This window comes from Bombina bombina, chromosome 2 (genome assembly GCF_027579735.1).
Source record: "Bombina bombina isolate aBomBom1 chromosome 2, aBomBom1.pri, whole genome shotgun sequence".
Classification (NCBI taxonomy): Eukaryota; Metazoa; Chordata; class Amphibia; order Anura; family Bombinatoridae; genus Bombina; species Bombina bombina.
Genome location: NC_069500.1, coordinates 795093141 through 795112298, shown reverse-complemented (window position 1 = coordinate 795112298; position 19158 = coordinate 795093141). Strand labels below are relative to the sequence as shown.

Below are 19158 nucleotides of genomic sequence, written 5' to 3'. Positions count from 1 at the left end.
TGCACTTAACTTTGGTAGAACCAGCATCAGGCAGCGTCTTTCCAGGAGTAGATTCTGATCCAGGGTCATGTTGAGACATCTTGCAATATGTAATAGAAAAAACAACATATAAAGCAAAATTATCAAATTCCTTAAATGACAGTTTCAGGAATGGGAAAAAATGCCAAATGAACAAGCCTCTAGCAACCAGAAGCAATGAAAAATGAAACTGAAATAATGTGAAAAAAAGGTGGAGACAAGAATGACGCCCACATTTTTTGGCGCCAAGAACAACGCCTATATTTTTTGGCGGCAAGTATGACAAACAACGCCCACAATTTTGGCGCAAAAATGTCAACGTCAAATATGACGCAACCATATGCAACTTCCGGCGTCAATTAGGGCGCCGGAAATGACAAAATTTTTGCGCCAAAAAAGTCAGCGCCAAGAATGACGCAATAAATTAAAGCATTTTCAGCCCCCACAAGCCATAACAGCCCACAGGGAAAAAAAGTCAATTGAAAAAAAATTTTAAGGTAAGAAAAAAATATTTCATATGCATTATCCCAAATAATGAAACTGACTGTCTGAAATAAGGAATACTGATTATCCTGAATCAAGGCAAATATAAGTTTAAACACAGAACTTTACATATAAAGTGCCCAACCATAGCTTAGAGTGTCATAAAAAATAAGACTTACTTACCCTAAGACACTCATCTACATATAGTAGACAGCCAAACCAGTACTGAAACGAGAATCAGTAGAGGTAATGGTATATAAGAGTATATCGTCGATCTGAAAAGGGAGGTAAGAGATGAATCTCTACGACCGATAACAGAGAACCTATGAAATAGATCCCGTAGAAGGAGACCATTGACTTCAAATAGGCAATACTCTCTTCACATCCCTCTGACATTCACTGCACTCTGAGAGGAAAACCGGGCTCCAGCCTGCTGCGAAGCGCATATCAACGTAGAATCCAGCACAAACTTACTTCACCACCTCCATGGGAGGCAAAGTTTGTAAAACTGAATTGTGGGTGTGGTGAGGGGTGTATTTATAGGCATTTTGAGGTTTGGGAAACTTTGCCCCTCCTGGTAGGAATGTATATCCCATACGTCACTAGCTCATGGACTCTTGCTAATTACATGAAAGAAATGAGATTTATCTCTGAAAATGATGCTCTTTCTGTTCCCTATAGAGACTCAAGTGCATATGGCACACTTTAGCAGGGCACAATTTGCCATATGCTGCCACATGTCGTGCAAGAGTTTATTAACATCTGACTAACTGGCCAAAGCAGAGGAGATAAACTCAAGAGCCTGGATTGCTCTGAAACCACAAAACACATTGTGCAAACAAAGGAACAGTCTAAACTAAAATTGTTATTGTTTAAATAGATAGATAACGCCTTTACTACCTATTCCCCAGCTCTGCACAACCAACATTGTTATATTAATATTCTTTATAACATTTAAACCTCTAAATGTCTGCCTGTTACTAAGCTACTACAGACAGCATCTTATTACATTTGAACCAACTGAGGGAAAGAAGAGATTCCCACTATAGAATGCACATCAGCACTCCCTGCCCGAACTACTAAAGCAGAATAGAAAAGAATGATAAAAAAAATAATTTATTAATTTGTACACATAAAATTGGGTAAAAATGTTATTAAAATAGAGAAGGAAGAGAGTTAAAGTAATCAACCTTTGCTAATTACAAAAAATAGGCCTTTGTGGTCCAGTGACCATATATGATGATCATTCCAGGGTTAGTATATGTGGAGCAGTGATATCAAATAGAGGAGTGAATGTAATCAATATGATCTCCTCTAATTAATTCCCACCCAAGAGAATTCTATTGGCACATTACCCATGCCATTCCTTTATGTGATGTAACTATAATGTAGAGATAATGACATTTCACATAATGTATAGCTAGGATGTGTAATTGTATTCAAGGGTTAACATTATATTGATCGCTGTTGCAGTCCAACTGATTGTTATGGTGCTTATTTACTCATATAAGTATTGGGAGGCAATGCACATCAGTGGCATAACTACCCGTTAGTGTTATGTTGTTCTGCTTAATAAGTAAAAGTGTTCTGTTTCTACACATGTACTGTTCCTTATGATAAGCAGTTTAACATAGTTTATTTAGTAAACCTGGAGCTGCAGCAATAGTTTCAAACTCAATTGTTGCTAAAGAAACGTGTGATGTGTTACAGTTAAGTTAAAGTGAGCGTGTCAGATTATTGCAAGTATTACATATTACTGAAAATGCTACTATTGTAACGTATGTGCAGCGTTCAATTACTTAACGCTGCTGCGACTTCTAGTACACGTATTGAGGGTAGTAATATGCGTATGTCAGCCTCTTATCACATGCTTTTTTTTATTTGCTTTTCATAACAGAAGACTGCTAGTTCATGTGGGCCATATAGATAACTGTGTTCACGCCCAAGGAGTTAATAAAGATTTAGCACAACACAGTACTAAATACAAGTCAATAGATAATGAATAAAAAGTCATGTGATCAGGGGGCTGTCAGAAGATGCTTAGATACAAGGTAATCACAGAGGTAAAAAGTATATTAATGCAAATCTGGGGAATGGGTAATAAAGGAATTATCTATCTTTTAAAACAATAACAATTCTATTGTAGAATTATAGCACATCTATAACAATGCAATGCTTGATTCCATATGCACTATGCATACATAAAATAAAAAGTCTAACATAATATACATTATGTGGTGCAGACCACTTCTTTCAAGTCAAACATGACACAATGTAATGTAGTCACCCACAATTTCAGTTAAGTCAAATAAATTAATTGGATAAAGCATGGAAATTAAAAAGGAAAAAAAAAAAGTTTTAAATTGCATTATCAATTTTGCTTAGTGCTCTTGTATCTGTTGTTCAATAGCAATCGTAGGTAAGCTCAGGAGTGTGCACGTCTTCAGCCATCTGGCAAGAGTGTTTGCAATAATGTTTTTAGCAATGTTACACATAATTACATATACTGCTGCCATAGAATGCTATATATACACTCTATGGCAGCAGACTTTGCAACTATGTATAACATTGCTGCAAACACTGCTGCCAGATGGACGAAACATGAACATTCCTAAGCTCACCTAGGTTTAATCTTTAAAAAGGATATCAAGAGAACTAAGCAGAGAGCTTCATCAAACGCAACAAACTTTCCTACTATTTAGATGTAAAATTTTACTGGGAACAGACTATGATAGGAACATAAAACAATGTATTTTGCTTTCCACTTAAAAACAACCAGGTTCTCCACGGGCTCTCCCATCCACTCCCCTTTTTTTCCCCTCTTACCCTTTTGTTCCTTTTCACCTCAACTATCATATAAGCCTTCTGCCAGTCTCACTGAACCCCAGTTTGTCCATTTGTTTATTTATCAGTTTGAAATATACTATATTGAACCTTTTAATGCCACAACTCAACAGCTGACTTAGGAATTATTAGTCTTTGTGGCAACACTCTTAGAATAGCTTATTTCTCTACAACCACCACAAGTAACTTCACAACCCCTCGTACTAAGTAGATACACTTGTTATTGCCTACAACTCCTGGCCGAAGACGCCTCAACCTAACCATGGACAAAACACCACATGGATTAGGTTACATTTTATTGTACTAACCCTTTTAAAAATTGACTTTTGACAATTTCTATTTTCATAATACGATTTGTTAAAACGCAAAATTGTCATTGTTCTGTTCAATTCTTACAGATGTATAACACTTTGATGTATCATTGTTTATATAGACAATTTTGATCTGTAACTTGCTATGGACCTCAATAAAAATATAATAAATGTTAAAAAAAAAAAAAGAAAAAAAAGAAAAAAAAATAAGTAAATTGGAAAGTTGTTTAAGATTGTAAGATGATTTATTAGTCTTTATAAAGGGACACTAAGAAAAATATACCAATCTTAATACAAGCTTTGGAAAAATTTAGTGCATTTTCAGGATACAAAGTAAATTTCAACAAGTAAGAGATCTTTTGGATTCATAAAAATAGAGATAGCGATACGGATTGCCCATTTAAAGAAACAAAGGATGAACTTACATATTTGGGCATTAAGTAAGGAAGGGACCCTAATACATGTATGAATTAAATTATCCTCCAATATTGGCTAAAATTTTTATTGATCTATCAAACTGGGCCAAATTTCAGCTCTGTCTGGTAAAATTAATTTAATCAAAATAGTTATATTCCCAAAATTGTTGTATTTTTTACAAAACGTACCCATATTTATCAAACACAAGGATTTAGCGCTACTGAAACAAAATTTTGTAAGGTTTTTGTGGGGCAAAAAGTGTAGGGCATTGGCATTACAAAAAATGACTCTTTTTAGAAAAGAAGGTGACATGACTTTCCCAAATATTGAATTATATAATATAGTATGTGTAGGTAAAATCACAATGGACTGGAATGGAGTCAGAATATTATTCAATTGTGGGATTAGAAGAACTAGTTAGCCCCTAGGCTCTCAAAGCCTTAATACACAGTAAAGAGAGTTTTTCAAAACAAGTGAAATCGCTGAATACTCTTAGAAATGTGATATATGCCTGGCATAAGATCGCTAAAATCCTACCGATTACCCCAGGTGGTCTAAATACCTGACAATAGGGGGTAACCCGAAATTTGAAACGGCGATAAACTCGAACGTTTTTCAAAATTGGAAACAACATTGATTTGAAACAATTAAAAGAAAATTATTCTAAAAACTGTAAAGAATTAAAAACTGAATTTAGTCAGAGAATTTTTTGCATATCTACAAGTACGGCATTTTTGTTAATGAGATAATTAAAGAAGTCCCTGAGGACAGTACATGAGAAATATTGGGACCAGTGCTAAACCTATAGAAACAGGGGAATCACTCCATCTCTGTCCTTTACAAAACACTTAAATCGTTTCAGGGTGTAGAAAACACTTTTGGCAACAACTAATAGAAAGAATACAAAAAAAGCTTTCAATTAATAGATAAAGCAACGCTCTCTATTTCTTGGAGAGAATCACCTACAAAAGATGTAAATAGAATGTATATTACCCTGGCTTTGAAAATGAAATGGGAAAAAAAGGATAAAAACAAATAGTAAATGTTCCAAATGTCGTTTTCCGGAAGCTGACTTATCCCACTGCCTATGGAGTTGTCCAAAAATCCAAAAGTTTTTGAATAAGTTTAAATTCTGGCTAAATTAAATAAATAAAAAAGAAATTAAACTAGAGACGGAACATATCCTTTATTTCATGGAGAGCTAATAATACAGGTGAATAATAAGTTTGTGAACACTGCAATTTTTTATAGGGGGATCTCTTATACTGAAATATTGGAAGTCTATAAAGATCCCTAGCCTGAGAGAATGATTTAATAAAATAAAAGGACAATTGATAGTGGAGCAATTTGTTACTTCCCTCAAGACAGAAAGCCGAATAAACGGCTAGATTACGAGTCTTGCGTTAGCCTTAAAAAGCAGCGTTAAGGGATCCTAATGCTGCTTTTTAACGCCCGCTGGTATTACGAGTCAGGCAGGAAAGGTTCTACCGCTCACTTTTTTCCCCGCGATTTTAGCTTACCGCAAATCCCCTTACGTCAATTGCGTATCCTATCTTTTTAATGGGATTTGCCTAATGCCGGTATTACGATTGCCTAAAAAAGTGAGCGGTAGACCCTCTTCTGGTAAGACTCCCACCGCATACAAAAGTCAGTAGTTAAGAGTTTTATGGGCTAACGCCGGAACATAAAGCTCTTAACTAAAGTGCTAAAAGTACACTAACACCCATAAACTACCTATTAACCCCTAAACCGAGCCCCCCCCCCCCATCAGAAACACTTAAATAAAATGTTTAACCCCTAATCTGCCAACCGGACATTGCTGCCACTTTAATAAATGTATTAACCCCTAAACCACTGCACTCCCGCCTTGCAAACACTAGTTAAATTTTATTAACCCCTAATCTGGCGTCCCTAACATCGCCGACACCTACCTACATTTATTAACCCCTAATCTTCCGACCCCAACGTCGCCGCTACTATATTAAATTTATTAACCCCTAAACCTAAGTCTAACCCTAAACCCCCCTAACTTAAATTTAATTTAAATTAAACAAAATAAATTTAATTAAATAAATTAATCCTATTTAAAACTAAATACTTACTGATAAAATAAACCCTAAGCTAGCTACAATATAACTAATAGTTACATTATAGCTAACTTAGGATTTATATTTATTTTACAGGCAACTTTGTATTTATTTTAACTAGGTACAATAGTTATTAAATAGTTAGTAACTATTTAATAACTTCCTAGTTAAAATAAATACAAAAGTACCTGTAAAATAAACCCTAACCTAAGTTACAATTACACCTAATACTACACTATAATTTAACTAATTACCTAAACTACCTACAATTAATTACAATTAAATTAAATAAACTAAATTACGAAGAAAAAAAACACACTAAATTACAGGAAAAGGAAAAAAAGAATCAGCCAATATGTTTGAACTTTAATCCTATTGGCTGATTGGATCAGCCAATCTGATTGCACTTCAATCCTATTGGCTGATTGCATCAGCTAATAAGATTTTTCCTACCTTAATTCCAATTGGCTGATAGGATTCTATCAGCCAATCGGAGGACACCATCTTGGATGACGTCACTTAAAGGACCAGTCATTCAGTCGTCGGCCGTCGGATGAAGAGGATGCTCCACGTCGGATGTCTTGAAGATGGACCCGCTCTGCTCCGGAAGGATGAAGATAGAAGATGTCGCCTGGATGAAGCCTTCTGCCGGTCTGGATGTCCTCTTCTGGCCAGATAGGATGAAGACTTCGGACCCTCTGGAGGACCACTTGTGCCCGGCTGGGTGAAGACGGCTCAAGGTAGGGTGATCTTCAAGGGGGTAGTGTTAGGTTTTTTAAGGGGGGATTGGGTGGGTTTTAGAGTAGGGTTGGGTGTGTGGGTGGTGGGTATTGTATTTTTTTTACAGGTGAAAGAGCCGATTACTTTGGGGCAATGCCCCGCAAAAGGCCCTTTTAAGGGCTATTTGTAATTTAGTATAGGGTAGGGAATTTTATTATTTTGGGGGGCTTTTATTTTATTAGGGGGATTAGATTAGGTGTAATTAGTTTAAAATTCTTGTAATTCTTTTTTTTTCTGTAATTTAGTTTATTTAATTGCAATTAATTGTAGGTAGTTTAGGTAATTAGTTTAATTATAGTGTAGTGTTAGGTGTAATTGTAACTTAGGTTAGGTTTTATTTTACAGGTACTTTTATATTTATTTTAACTAGGAAGTTATTAAATAGTTAATAACTATTTAATAACTATTGTACCTAGTTAAAATAAATACAAAGTTGCCTGTAAAATAAATATAAATCCTAAACTAGCTACAAAGTAACTATTAGTTATATTGTAGCTAGATTAGGGTTTATTTTATAGGTAAGTATTTAGTTTTAAATAGGATTAATTTATTTAATTGTAGTAAATTTTTTTAGATTTATTTAAATTATATTTAAGTTAGAGGGGTGTTAAGGTTAGGGTTAATAAATTTATTATAGTTGCGGCGACGTTGGCGGCGGCAGATTATTATTATTTTATTATTATTCTTTATTTATAAAGCGTCAACAGATTCCGCAGCGCTGTTCATAGGTAACAAAGATAAAAGGACAGTACAATATGAGACACCAGACAAAATTTAACAAACAAATACAGGAGGAATTGGGAGCCCTGTTCCCGTGGGAATTTACAATCTAAATGGGTAGGAGGGTGAGAAACAGGAGGTGGGGACTGCAAAGGTGGGAATGATGTTAGTGTGAAGTTAGATGAGGGCAACTATTAGGCAAGTGGAATTCATTAGCTACTGATTTGGTTATAGGCTTCCCTGAACAAGAAGGTCTTTAGGGAGCGTTTAAAGGAGGAGAGGTTGGGGGAAAGTCTGACAGCACGAGGAAGTGCATTCCAGAGGGTTGGTGCCGCACGAGAGGAGGTGATGGTAGAAGAGGCAAGGAGTAGATCGTTGTTGGATCTTAGGGGACAGGCTGGAGTATATTTGTTGATGAGTGAGGACAGGTATGGGGGGGCTGCATTGGTAAGGGCTTTGTAGGTCAAAGTGAGAATTTTGAATTTAATTCTGCTGTGAATGGGGAGCCAGTGAAGGGACTCACAGAGGGGTGCGGCAGATACAGAGCGTCGGGAGAGGTGGATTAGCCTAGCAGAGGCATTTAGGATGGATTGAAGGGGGGAGAGGCGGGAGAGAGGAAGGCCAGTTAGTAGGTTGTTACAGTAGTCAAGCCGGGAAATTACTAGGGAATGGATTAGCTGTTTAGTAGTTTCAGCGCTCAGAAAAGGACGAATTTTGGAGATATTGCATAGGTGGTTGCGACAGGATGAAGAGATCGATTGGATGTGGGGTATGAAGGACAGATTGGAGTCGAGTGTAACTCCAAGGCAGCGGACTTGGGGTGATGGGGAGATAGTGGTGTCACCGACAGTGATAGTAAAGTTAGAAACTGGAGTAGAATTAGTTGGGGGGGGATTAGAAGAAGCTCAGTCTTGGACATGTTGATTTTTAGGTGGTGAGAGGCCATCCAGGAAGAAATGCCAGATAAGCAGCTGCTGATGTGGGAAAGGACAGACGGAGAGAGTGCAGGGGTGGATAGGTAGATCTGAGTATAAGCAGCATAGAGGTGATAGTTGAAGCCATAGCTACTAATAAGTTGACCCAGCGAGGAAGTATAAATAGAGAAGAGTAGAGGGCCTAGAACAGAGCCTTGAGGTACTCCAACAGACAGAGGCAGTGGAGAGGATGAGTCACCAGCAAATGAGACAGAAAAGGACCTATTAGAGAGATAAGAGTGGATCCAGGAGAGGGCAATGTCACAGAGCCCAAGGGAGCTGAGAGTCCGTAAGAGGAGGGGATGGTCAACAGTGTCAAAGGCAGAAGACAGGTCAAGTAAGATAAGTATAGAATAGTGGCCATTGTTTTTAGCAGAAATAAGATCGTTAGTAACCTTGGTGAGGGCAGTCTCAGTTGAGTGTTGGGGACGGAAGCCAGATTGCAGGGGGTCAAGCAGTGAGTTGGAGGATAGGAAGTGTGTTAGGCGATTGAAAACTAGTTTTTCCAGGACTTTAGAAGCTAGCGGAAATAGTGATATGGGGCGGTAGTTTGCAGGAGAATTGGGGTCGAGGGAGGGTTTTTTTGAGGATGGGGGGTGACCCTTGCATGTTTGAAGGATGATGGAAATGAACCAGTAGTAAGGGATCGGCTGAATATGTGAGTAAGAGCTGGGGTTAATAGCTATAATGTAGGTGTCGGCGATGTTGGGGGCAGTAGATTAGGGGTTCATAAGTATAATGTATGTGGCGGCGGTGTCCGGAGCGGCATATTAGGGGTTAATAATATAATGTAGGTGTCAGCGATAGCAGGGGCAGCAGATTAGGGGTTAATAAGTGTAAGATTAGGGGTGTTTAGACTATGGGTTCAGGTTAGGGTGTTAGGTGCAGACATAAAATGTATTTCCCCATAGGAAACAATGGGGCTGCGTTAGGAGCTGAACGCTGCTGTTTTGCAGGTGGTAGGTTTTTTTTCAGCCAGCTCAGTCCCATTGTTTCCTATGGGGAAATCGTGCACAAGCACGTTTTGTCAACTTACCGCTACCGTAAGCAGCGCTGGTATTGAGGTGAGATGTGGAGCTAAATTCTGCTCTACGCTCACCTTTTTGCGGCTAACGCCAGGTTTAAAAAAACCCTGTAATACCAGCGTTACTTTAGGTGATCGGTGAGGGAAAACTGCGTTAGCAACGCACCCCTGTTACCACAAAACTTGTAATCTTGTCGAAAGTTTTTTTGGTAAATGGAGGAAATATATACAGGCAATATCTATAAAAGAACAAATCCGGCTAATATATCCTTTAGAGGCTCAGAGTTCCTAATAAGTGCAATCGAAAGGAATTAATACCCCAATATAATGGTCCTGAATGAAGTGTAAAATAGTTAGACAGTATGTCGTAGGTGTTGTAGGTAACTTTAAATTTTATTTTTTATTGTATTTTTTTATTTTCTGTTTTTGACCTTTTTATTGTTAGTTTACAAAAATGCCAATAAGAAAGAGATCTGCAGTTTAGCAGATGGTAATATTACATGATCAACAATGTGATGCCGCTTGCTTTGTTTTGGTACGATTATTTGATTAGATACAAGATATAAAGTGTCCTGTGCGGCACAAAGAAGAACTGTCCCATTTGTGTTGCTTTAATGGCTGTGAATAAAAAAATATTAAAAAAAAAAAAAAAAAGGATGGTAAAGTTCTTTCTGAATCATGAACATTTAAATGTCTCTATCCCTTTAAATACATGTTTTCTTGATAGCATCCAAGATAGATGGGAATGGTAGCCACCATATAAACTTATTTATTTACAATAAGCTTTTATAAGGATGATTATTTGTCCCCTAATAGCTTCATGTATTATCTGTTTTGTTTCTTTAGCTTTATTATTATTGTGCGCGAGGTTTAGTATGAGAAATGAGCACTAAACCTAAAACACAGAAACATAGATTTTGACAAGTGTAAAAGCCTTATGCTTATCCCAGATATTCTTGATGTCCCCCACAGTGTTTGTATTTACCACCTCTAATGGACGTTTATTCCATGAGTCAATCAACCTTTTTGTGAAGAAGCACTTCTGCAAATTACTCCTGAGCTATAGTAAGAGCTGGGTTCTTTTGTAAGCTTAGTACCTGTGAACCCTGGCAGTTGTCCACACAAACTATAAATGATATATCCCAGATACACCAACATACAAATAATAAAAGGTAGATTTGGACACAGACTCTTTTCAGAACCTACCGGAAAAGACTTAATTGACCAGACAATCTCACTGTTTTCCGGAACCCATTTCACACTTCCGACAGTGGTCTTGAATTTAGGCGAGTCTGCATCATTCGGTACTGGAATATGAATTTCCACATTGTTAGCTGTGGATCTGCGCTTAAATTGGCTTTTTGCCTTTGGGAAAGAAAGAACATTTTCAGATTTACAAACATTTATAGAAAAATAAAAAGTCCCCCCTTTCCCATAAAAAAACAATTTTTTGTAACCAGGAATATGTACCAATTGATTTGAGATTTAGATTGACAAAATTTGAGTTGTCACCTGAAGCTATGTAGAATAAAATATTTGTTGACTATATAAAAGCAATAAATTCAAAATTATTTTTAATCTGTATCCAAAGTAAGTAATTTAAATAATGCAGACAAAATCAGCAAACAAGTATTCTATGACATTTTATAACAAACCTATTTATATTGGATCAATATTATGTAAGTTGATACATGATAGAGCTTTAGACAATCTTTACACACACACACAAAAATAAAATAAATAACAGAACACATTTTCACATATTGTTGCAATTTGGACATCAATGTAATTGGATATTACAAACCTTTATCATATATTCTATGCGACTGTGGGAATGTTTTTCTATTACAGATTCAATCCAGATCAAAGGCTTCACCTGAGGAGAAAAAAAAATGAGTTATAGGAACAAAACTTTGTAGCACAACAAGTTTACATTACATCTATGTCATCTAAAACTAAGTCACTAAGATCTTACAATGCCCTGCAACACAGTTTTCAACAGACAAAAATAAAAGCAGTAATAGTCTTCATAGTGCTCTAATGGTGGGGAGGAGATTTTCCTTCAGTTAACTTCTATTATCTAATTTGCTTCATTTTATAGGTATCCTTTGTTGAAGAAATAGCAATTCACATGGGTGAGACAATCACACGAGGCATCTATGTGCAGCCACCCAATCAGCAGCTACTGAGCCTATTCAGATATTCTTTTCAGCAAATTATATCAAGAGAATGAAAAATTACATAATAGAACTAAATTGGAAAGTTGTTTAAAATTGCACGCTCTTTCTAAATCCTGAAATAATTTTTTTTTAGGTTTCATGTCCCTTTAAGGAAAAAAAGGGAATTAGCTGGAAAAGGGGCTACACCTAAAGAAAGAGGACTAACAATGTGAGGAACCACATCCTTATGACTAGAGTGTCACTGTCTCCTGTCCAAGAAGAGGAGAAGCTATCTCTATGTCAGGAGGAGGGGCAAGTGAAAACATTTAAACCTATACATTTCTGCCTGTTTCTAAGCCACTATAGACAGCCTCTTATCACATACTTTTTTAATAGCTTTTCACAACAGGAAACTGCTAGTTCATGTGGGCCATATAGATAACATTGTGTTTACACCCGAGGAGTTATTTAAGATTTAGCACAACACAGTAGTAAATGCAAGTCAATAGATCATAAATAAAAAAAATATAATTTATGCTTACCTGATAAATTCATTTCTCCTGTAGTGTAGTCAGTCCACGGGTCATCCATTACTTATGGGATTATATCTCCTCCCTAACAGGGAGTGCAAGAGGATCACCCAAGCAGAGCTGCTATATAGCTCCTCCCCTCTACGTCATATCCAGTCATTCGACCGAAACCATACGAGAAAGTGCAGTGGTGACTGGAGTTTAATTAAAATTTAGACCTGCCGTAAAAAAACAGGGCGGGCCTTGGACTGACTACACTACAGGAGAAATGAATTTATCAGGTAAGCATAAATTATATTTTCTCCTGTTAAGTGTAGTCAGTCCACGGGTCATCCATTACTTATGGGATACCAATACCAAAGCTAAAGTACACTGATTACGGGAGGGACAGGCAGGATCTTTACACGGAAGGAACCACTGCCTGTAGAACCTTTCTCCCAAAAACAGCCTCCGAAGAAGCAAAAGTGTCAAATTTGTAAAATTTTGAAAAAGTGTGAAGTGAAGACCAAGTTGCAGCCTTGCAAATCTGTTCAGAGGCCTCATTCTTAAAGGCCCAAGTGGAAGCCACAGCTCTAGTAGAATGAGCTGTAATCCTTTCAGGAGGCTGCTGTCCAGCAGTCTCATAAGCTAAACGTATTATGCTACGAAGCCAAAAAGAGAGAGAGGTAGCCGAAGCTTTTTGACCTCTCCTCTGTCCAGAATAAACGACAAACAGGGAAGAAGTTTGACGAAAATCTTTAGTTGCCTGCAAATAAAATTTCAGGGCACGGACGACGTCCAGATTGTGCAAAAGTCGTTCCTTCTTTGAAGAAGGGATAGGGCACAATGATGGAACAACAATCTCTTGATTGATATTCTTGTTAGTGACTACCTTAGGTAAGAACCCAGGTTTAGTACGCAGAACTACCTTGTCTGAATGAAAAATCAGATAAGGAGAATCACAATGTAAGGCCGATAACTCAGAGACTCTTTGAGCCGAGGAAATAGCCATTAAAAACAGAACTTTCCAAGATAACAGCTTGATATCGATGGAATGAAGGGGTTCAAACGGAACACCTTGCAGAACGTTAAGAACTAAGTTTAAGCTCCACGGCGGAGAAACAGTCTTAAACACAGGCTTAATCCTAGTCAAAGCCTGACAAAAAGCCTGAACGTCTGGAACTTCTGCCAGACGTTTGTGTAAAAGGATAGACAGAGCTGAAATCTGTCCCTTTAACGAACTAGCAGATAAACCCTTTTCTAAACCTTCTTGTAGAAAAGACAATATCCTAGGAATCCTAACCTTACTCCATGAGTAACTCTTGGATTCGCACCAATGTAAGTATTTACGCCATATTTTATGGTAAATTTTCCTGGTAACAGGTTTCCTAGCCTGTATTAAGGTATCAATCACTGACTCCGAGAATCCAAGCTTTGATAGAATCAAGCGTTCAATCTCCATGCAGTCAGCCTCAGAGAAATTAGATTTGGATGTTTGAAAGGACCCTGAATCAGAAGGTCCTGTCTCAGAGGCAGAGACCATGGTGGACAGGACGACATGACCACTAGATCTGCATACCAGGTCCTGCGTGGCCACGCAGGCGCTATTAGAATCACCGATGCTCTCTCCTGTTTGATCCTGGCAATCAATCGAGGAAGCATCGGGAAAGGTGGAAACACATAAGCCATGTTGAAGACCCAAGGTGCTGTCAGAGCATCTATCAGTACCGCTCCCGGGTCCCTGGACCTGGATCCGTAACAAGGAAGCTTGGCGTTCTGGCGAGACGCCATGAGATCCAGATCTGGTTTGCCCCAAAGATGAAGCAGTTGGGCAAACACCTCCGGATGCAGTTCCCACTCCCCCGGATGAAAGGTCTGGCGACTTAGAAAATCCGCCTCCCAGTTCTCCACGCCTGGGATGTGGATCGCTGACAGGTGGCAAGAGTGAGACTCTGCCCAGCAAATTATCTTTGAGACTTCCATCATCGCTAGGGAACTCCTTGTTCCTCCTTGATGGTTGATGTAAGCCACAGTCGTGATGTTGTCCGACTGAAACCTGATGAACCTCAGAGTTGCTAACTGAGGCCAAGCCAGAAGAGCATTGAAAATTGCTCTTAATTCCAGAATGTTTATTGGAAGGAGTCTCTCCTCCTGAGTCCATGATCCCTGAGCCTTCAGGGAATTCCAGACTGCGCCCCAACCTAGAAGGCTGGCGTCCGTTGTTACAATCGTCCAATCTGGCCTGCGGAAGGGCATCCCCTTGGACAGATGTGGCCGAGAAAGCCACCATAGAAGAGAATCTCTGGTCTCTTGATCCAGATTTAGCAGAGGGGACAAATCTGAGTAATCCCCATTCCACTGACTTAGCATGCACAATTGCAGCGGTCTGAGATGCAGGCGCGCAAATGGTACTATGTCCATTGCCGCTACCATTAAGCCGATTACCTCCATGCACTGAGCCACTGACGGGTGTTGAATGGAATGAAGGACACGGCAAGCATTTAGAAGTTTTGATAACCTGTCCTCCGTCAGGTAAATTTTCATTTCTACAGAATCTATAAGAGTCCCTAGAAAGGGAACTCTTGTGAGTGGCAATAGAGAACTCTTTTCTACGTTCACCTTCCACCCATGCGACCTTAGAAATGCCAGAACTAACTCTGTATGAGACTTGGCAGTTTGGAAACTTGACGCTTGTATCAGAATGTCGTCTAGGTACGGAGCTACCGCTATGCCTCGCGGTCTTAGTACCGCCAGAAGAGAGCCCAGAACCTTTGTAAAGATTCTTGGAGCCGTAGCTAACCCGAAGGGAAGAGCTACAAACTGGTAATGCCTGTTTAGGAAGGCAAATCTTAGATACCGGTAATGATCCTTGTGAATCGGTATGTGAAGGTAGGCATCCTTTAAATCCACTGTGGTCATGTACTGACCCTCTTGGATCATGGGTAAGATGGTTCGAATAGTTTCCATTTTGAACGATGGAACTCTTAGGAATTTGTTTAGGATCTTTAAGTCCAAGATTGGTCTGAAGGTTCCCTCTTTTTTGGGAACCACAGATTTGAATAGAATCCTTGCCCGTGTTCCGACCGCGGAACTGGGTGGATCACTAGTAAGAGGTCTTGTACACAGCGTAGAAACGCCTCTTTCTTTATCTGGTTTGCTGATAACCTTGAAAGATGAAATCTCCCTTGTGGAGGAGAAGCTTTGAAGTCCAGAAGATATCCCTGAGATATGATCTCCAACGCCCAGGGATCCTGGACATCTCTTGCCCAAGCCTGGGCGAAGAGAGAAAGTCTGCCCCCCACTAGATCCGTTTCCGGATCGGGGGCCCTCACTTCATGCTGTCTTAGGGGCAGCAGCAGGTTTTCTGGCCTGCTTGCCCTTGTTCCAGTACTGGTTAGGTTTCCAGCCCTGTCTGTAGCGAGCAACAGTTCCTTCCTGTCTTGGAGCGGAGGAAGTTGATGCTGCTCCTGCCTTGAAGTCACGAAAGGCACGAAAATTAGACTGTTTAGCCTTTGGTTTGGCCCTGTCTTGAGGCAGGGCATGGCCCTTACCTCCAGTAATGTCAGCGATAATTTCTTTCAAGCCGGGCCCGAATAATGTCTGCCCTTTGAAAGGAATATTAAGCAATTTAGATTTAGAAGTCACGTCAGCTGACCAAGATTTAAGCCACAGCGCTCTACGCGCTTGAATGGCGAATCCGGAGTTCTTAGCCGTAAGTTTGGTTAAGTGTACTACGGCATCAGAAATAAATGAATTAGCTAGCTTAAGGGCTTTAAGCTTGTTCATAATCTCATCCAATGGAGCTGTGCTAAGGGTCTCTTCCAGAGACTCAAACCAGAATGCCGCCGCAGCAGTGACAGGCGCGATGCATGCAAGGGGTTGTAATATAAAACCTTGCTGAACAAACATTTTCTTAAGGTAACCCTCTAACTTTTTATCCATTGGATCTGAAAAAGCACAGCTATCCTCCACCGGGATAGTGGTGCGCTTAGCCAGAGTAGAAACTGCTCCTTCCACCTTAGGGACCGTCTGCCATAGGTCCCGTGTGGTGGCGTCTATTGGAAACATTTTTCTAAATATAGGAGGGGGTGAAAAGGGCACACCGGGTCTATCCCACTCCTTGTTAACAATTTCTGTAAGCCTTTTAGGTATAGGAAAAACGTCAGTACACGTCGGTACCGCAAAATATTTATCCAGCCTACATACTTTCTCTGGAATTGCAACCGTGTTACAATCATTCAGAGCCGCTAATACCTCCCCTAGTAATACACGGAGGTTCTCAAGCTTAAATTTAAAATTTGAAATGTCTGAATCCAGTTTACTTGGATCAGATCCGTCACCCACAGAATGAAGCTCTCCGTCCTCATGTTCTGCAAATTGTGACGCAGTATCAGACATGGCTCTATTATTATCAGCGCACTCTGTTCTTACCCCAGAGTGATCGCGTTTACCTCTTAATTCTGGCAATTTAGATAGTACTTCAGTCATAACATTAGCCATGTCTTGCAAAGTGATTTGTATGGGCAACCCTGATGTACTCGGCGCCACAATATCACGCACCTCCTGAGCGGGAGGCGAAGGTACTGACACGTGAGGAGAGTTAGTCGGCATAACTTCCCCCTCGTTGTCCGGTGATATTTTTTTAACATGTAAAGTTTGACTTTTATTCAAAGTAACATCTATACATTGAGTGCACAAATTTCTATTGGGCTCCACATTGGCCTTTAAACATAATGAACAAACAGATTCATTTGTGTCAGACATGTTTAAACAGACTAGCAATAACACTAGCAAGCTTGGAAAAAAACTTTTAAATAAATTTACAAGCTATATAAAAAACGCTACTGCGCCTTTAAGAAAACATAAAAATGTAACACAGCTGAATTAACAATGAACCAAATATGTTAAAACAACCAAATTTTAACAGAAAATGTATAAAGTTAGCAGAGGATTGCACCCACCAGCAAAAGGATGATTAACCCCTTAATACCCAAAACGGATAACAGTTGAAATAATAAACGTTTTTATCACAGTCAAACACACTGTCACAGGTCTGCTGTGACTGATTACCTCCCTCAAAACTAGTTTTGGAGACCCCTGGGCTCTGTAGAGACGTCCTGGATCATGGAGGAAGAAATAGGAAGACTGTGACTAAATTTTTACTGCGCAATAAAGCGCTAAAATAGGCCCCTCCCACTCATATTACAACAGTGGGGAAGCTCAGTAAACTGTTTTTATTCAGAAAAAAACTACAGCCAAGTGGTAAAAATCATGCCCATAAAGTTTTATCACCAAGTACCTCAGAAAAAACGATTAACATGCCAGTAAACGTTTTAAAAATTGAAAATTATGAAGTGTTATTAATAAGCCTGCTGCTAGTCGCTTTCACTGCAGTGCAGGCTCAAATATTACTTTAATATTGACAGTATTTTCTTAGTGAAATTCCATTCCCCAGAAATACCTCAGAGTATACATACATACATATCAGCCTGATACCAGTCGCTACTACTGCATTTAAGGCTGCACTTACATTATATCGGTATTAGCAGTATTTTCTCAGTCAATTCCATTCCTTAGAAAATAATTTACTGCACATACCTCCTTGCAGGTGGGCCCTGCATGCTATCCCCTGTTCTGAAGTTACCTCACTCCTCAGAATGGCCGAGAACAGCAAGTGGATCTTAGTTACGACCGCTAAAATCATAGACAAACTCAGGTAGATTCTACTTCTAATGCTGCCTGAGAACAAACAACACACTCCGGTGCCGTTTAAAATAACAAACTTTTGATTGAAGAAATAAAAACTAAGTTTAACACACCACAGTCCTCTCACACGTCCTATCTTTAGTTAGGTGCAAGAGAATGACTGGATATGACGTAGAGGGGAGGAGCTATATAGCAGCTCTGCTTGGGTGATCCTCTTGCACTTCCTGTTAGGGAGGAGATATAATCCCATAAGTAATGGATGACCCGTGGACTGACTACACTTAACAGGAGAAAAAGTAATGTGATCAGGGGGCTGTCAGAAGATGCTTAGATACAAGGTAATCACAGAGGTAAAAATATATTAATATAACTGTGTTGGTTGTGCAAAACTGGGGAATGGGTAATAAAAACAATAACAATTCTATTGTAGACTGTCCCTTTAAGCATCATACAGGGGGAGAAAACACGGTCAAAGCCTTGATGCATTCACATTACAAATAGCTGTAATTCGCAAATTATCCATAGTAGTGTAGCAGATGAAAAGTGTGTGACTGAAAGTAAAGATCCTACAAGGAGACTACAAGGCTAAGCAGGTGCTGGTAGTCACAAAACTCATTTGTTTAAATAGTCTATGTAAAGATGACTTTAATCTACGCTCTAGAGTACTGCTGCAGTACAGCTACAACTGCATCCTGCTCTCAGGGGCACATTACCAACTGTACAACTGGGTAAAGGAGAACCCTATATTAAGAGAGGGACTCTAACTGAGCCAGCTCATTTTCACACCAAACACTAGAAACATCTCATTTAAATAAGGGGTCACTTGCCTCCTCTAAAATAAGTGATCATCATTCCATTCCTAATACCATATATTCTACATTGATTTAATTAGAAGGGATTGAGATCACCTGCGTAATGGTCATCACCTGCGTCAGCAGGTTCAGCACAATAGTGTGAAAGGAGATAGCACTGAAGTAAAATAAATATATATATATATGTCAAAAATAATAGTTCTTTGCTCCCTATTTAGAATATAGCTTGTCTTTTAAATGAAGGACCTTATGCCCCTCTAAGTAACAGGTTAATGCCAGAGGAATAACAATAGCCTGTACAATAGGTGACTCAG

At 39.0% G+C, this 19158-nt stretch overlaps 1 protein-coding gene across 1 annotated transcript in view; it reads right to left on the bottom strand.

Moving 5' to 3' along the window:
* The window catches only part of AP1M1 (adaptor related protein complex 1 subunit mu 1), a 202161-nt gene that overhangs the window by 73415 nt on the left and 109588 nt on the right, over positions 1–19158 (bottom strand). The window contains exons 8-9 of the mRNA XM_053702981.1: positions 11463–11534; positions 10865–11023 (exon numbers count right to left, since the gene is read on the bottom strand). Coding sequence (XP_053558956.1) covers positions 10865–11023; positions 11463–11534 — 231 coding nt within the window. The remainder of the gene's footprint in view (positions 1–10864; positions 11024–11462; positions 11535–19158) is intronic.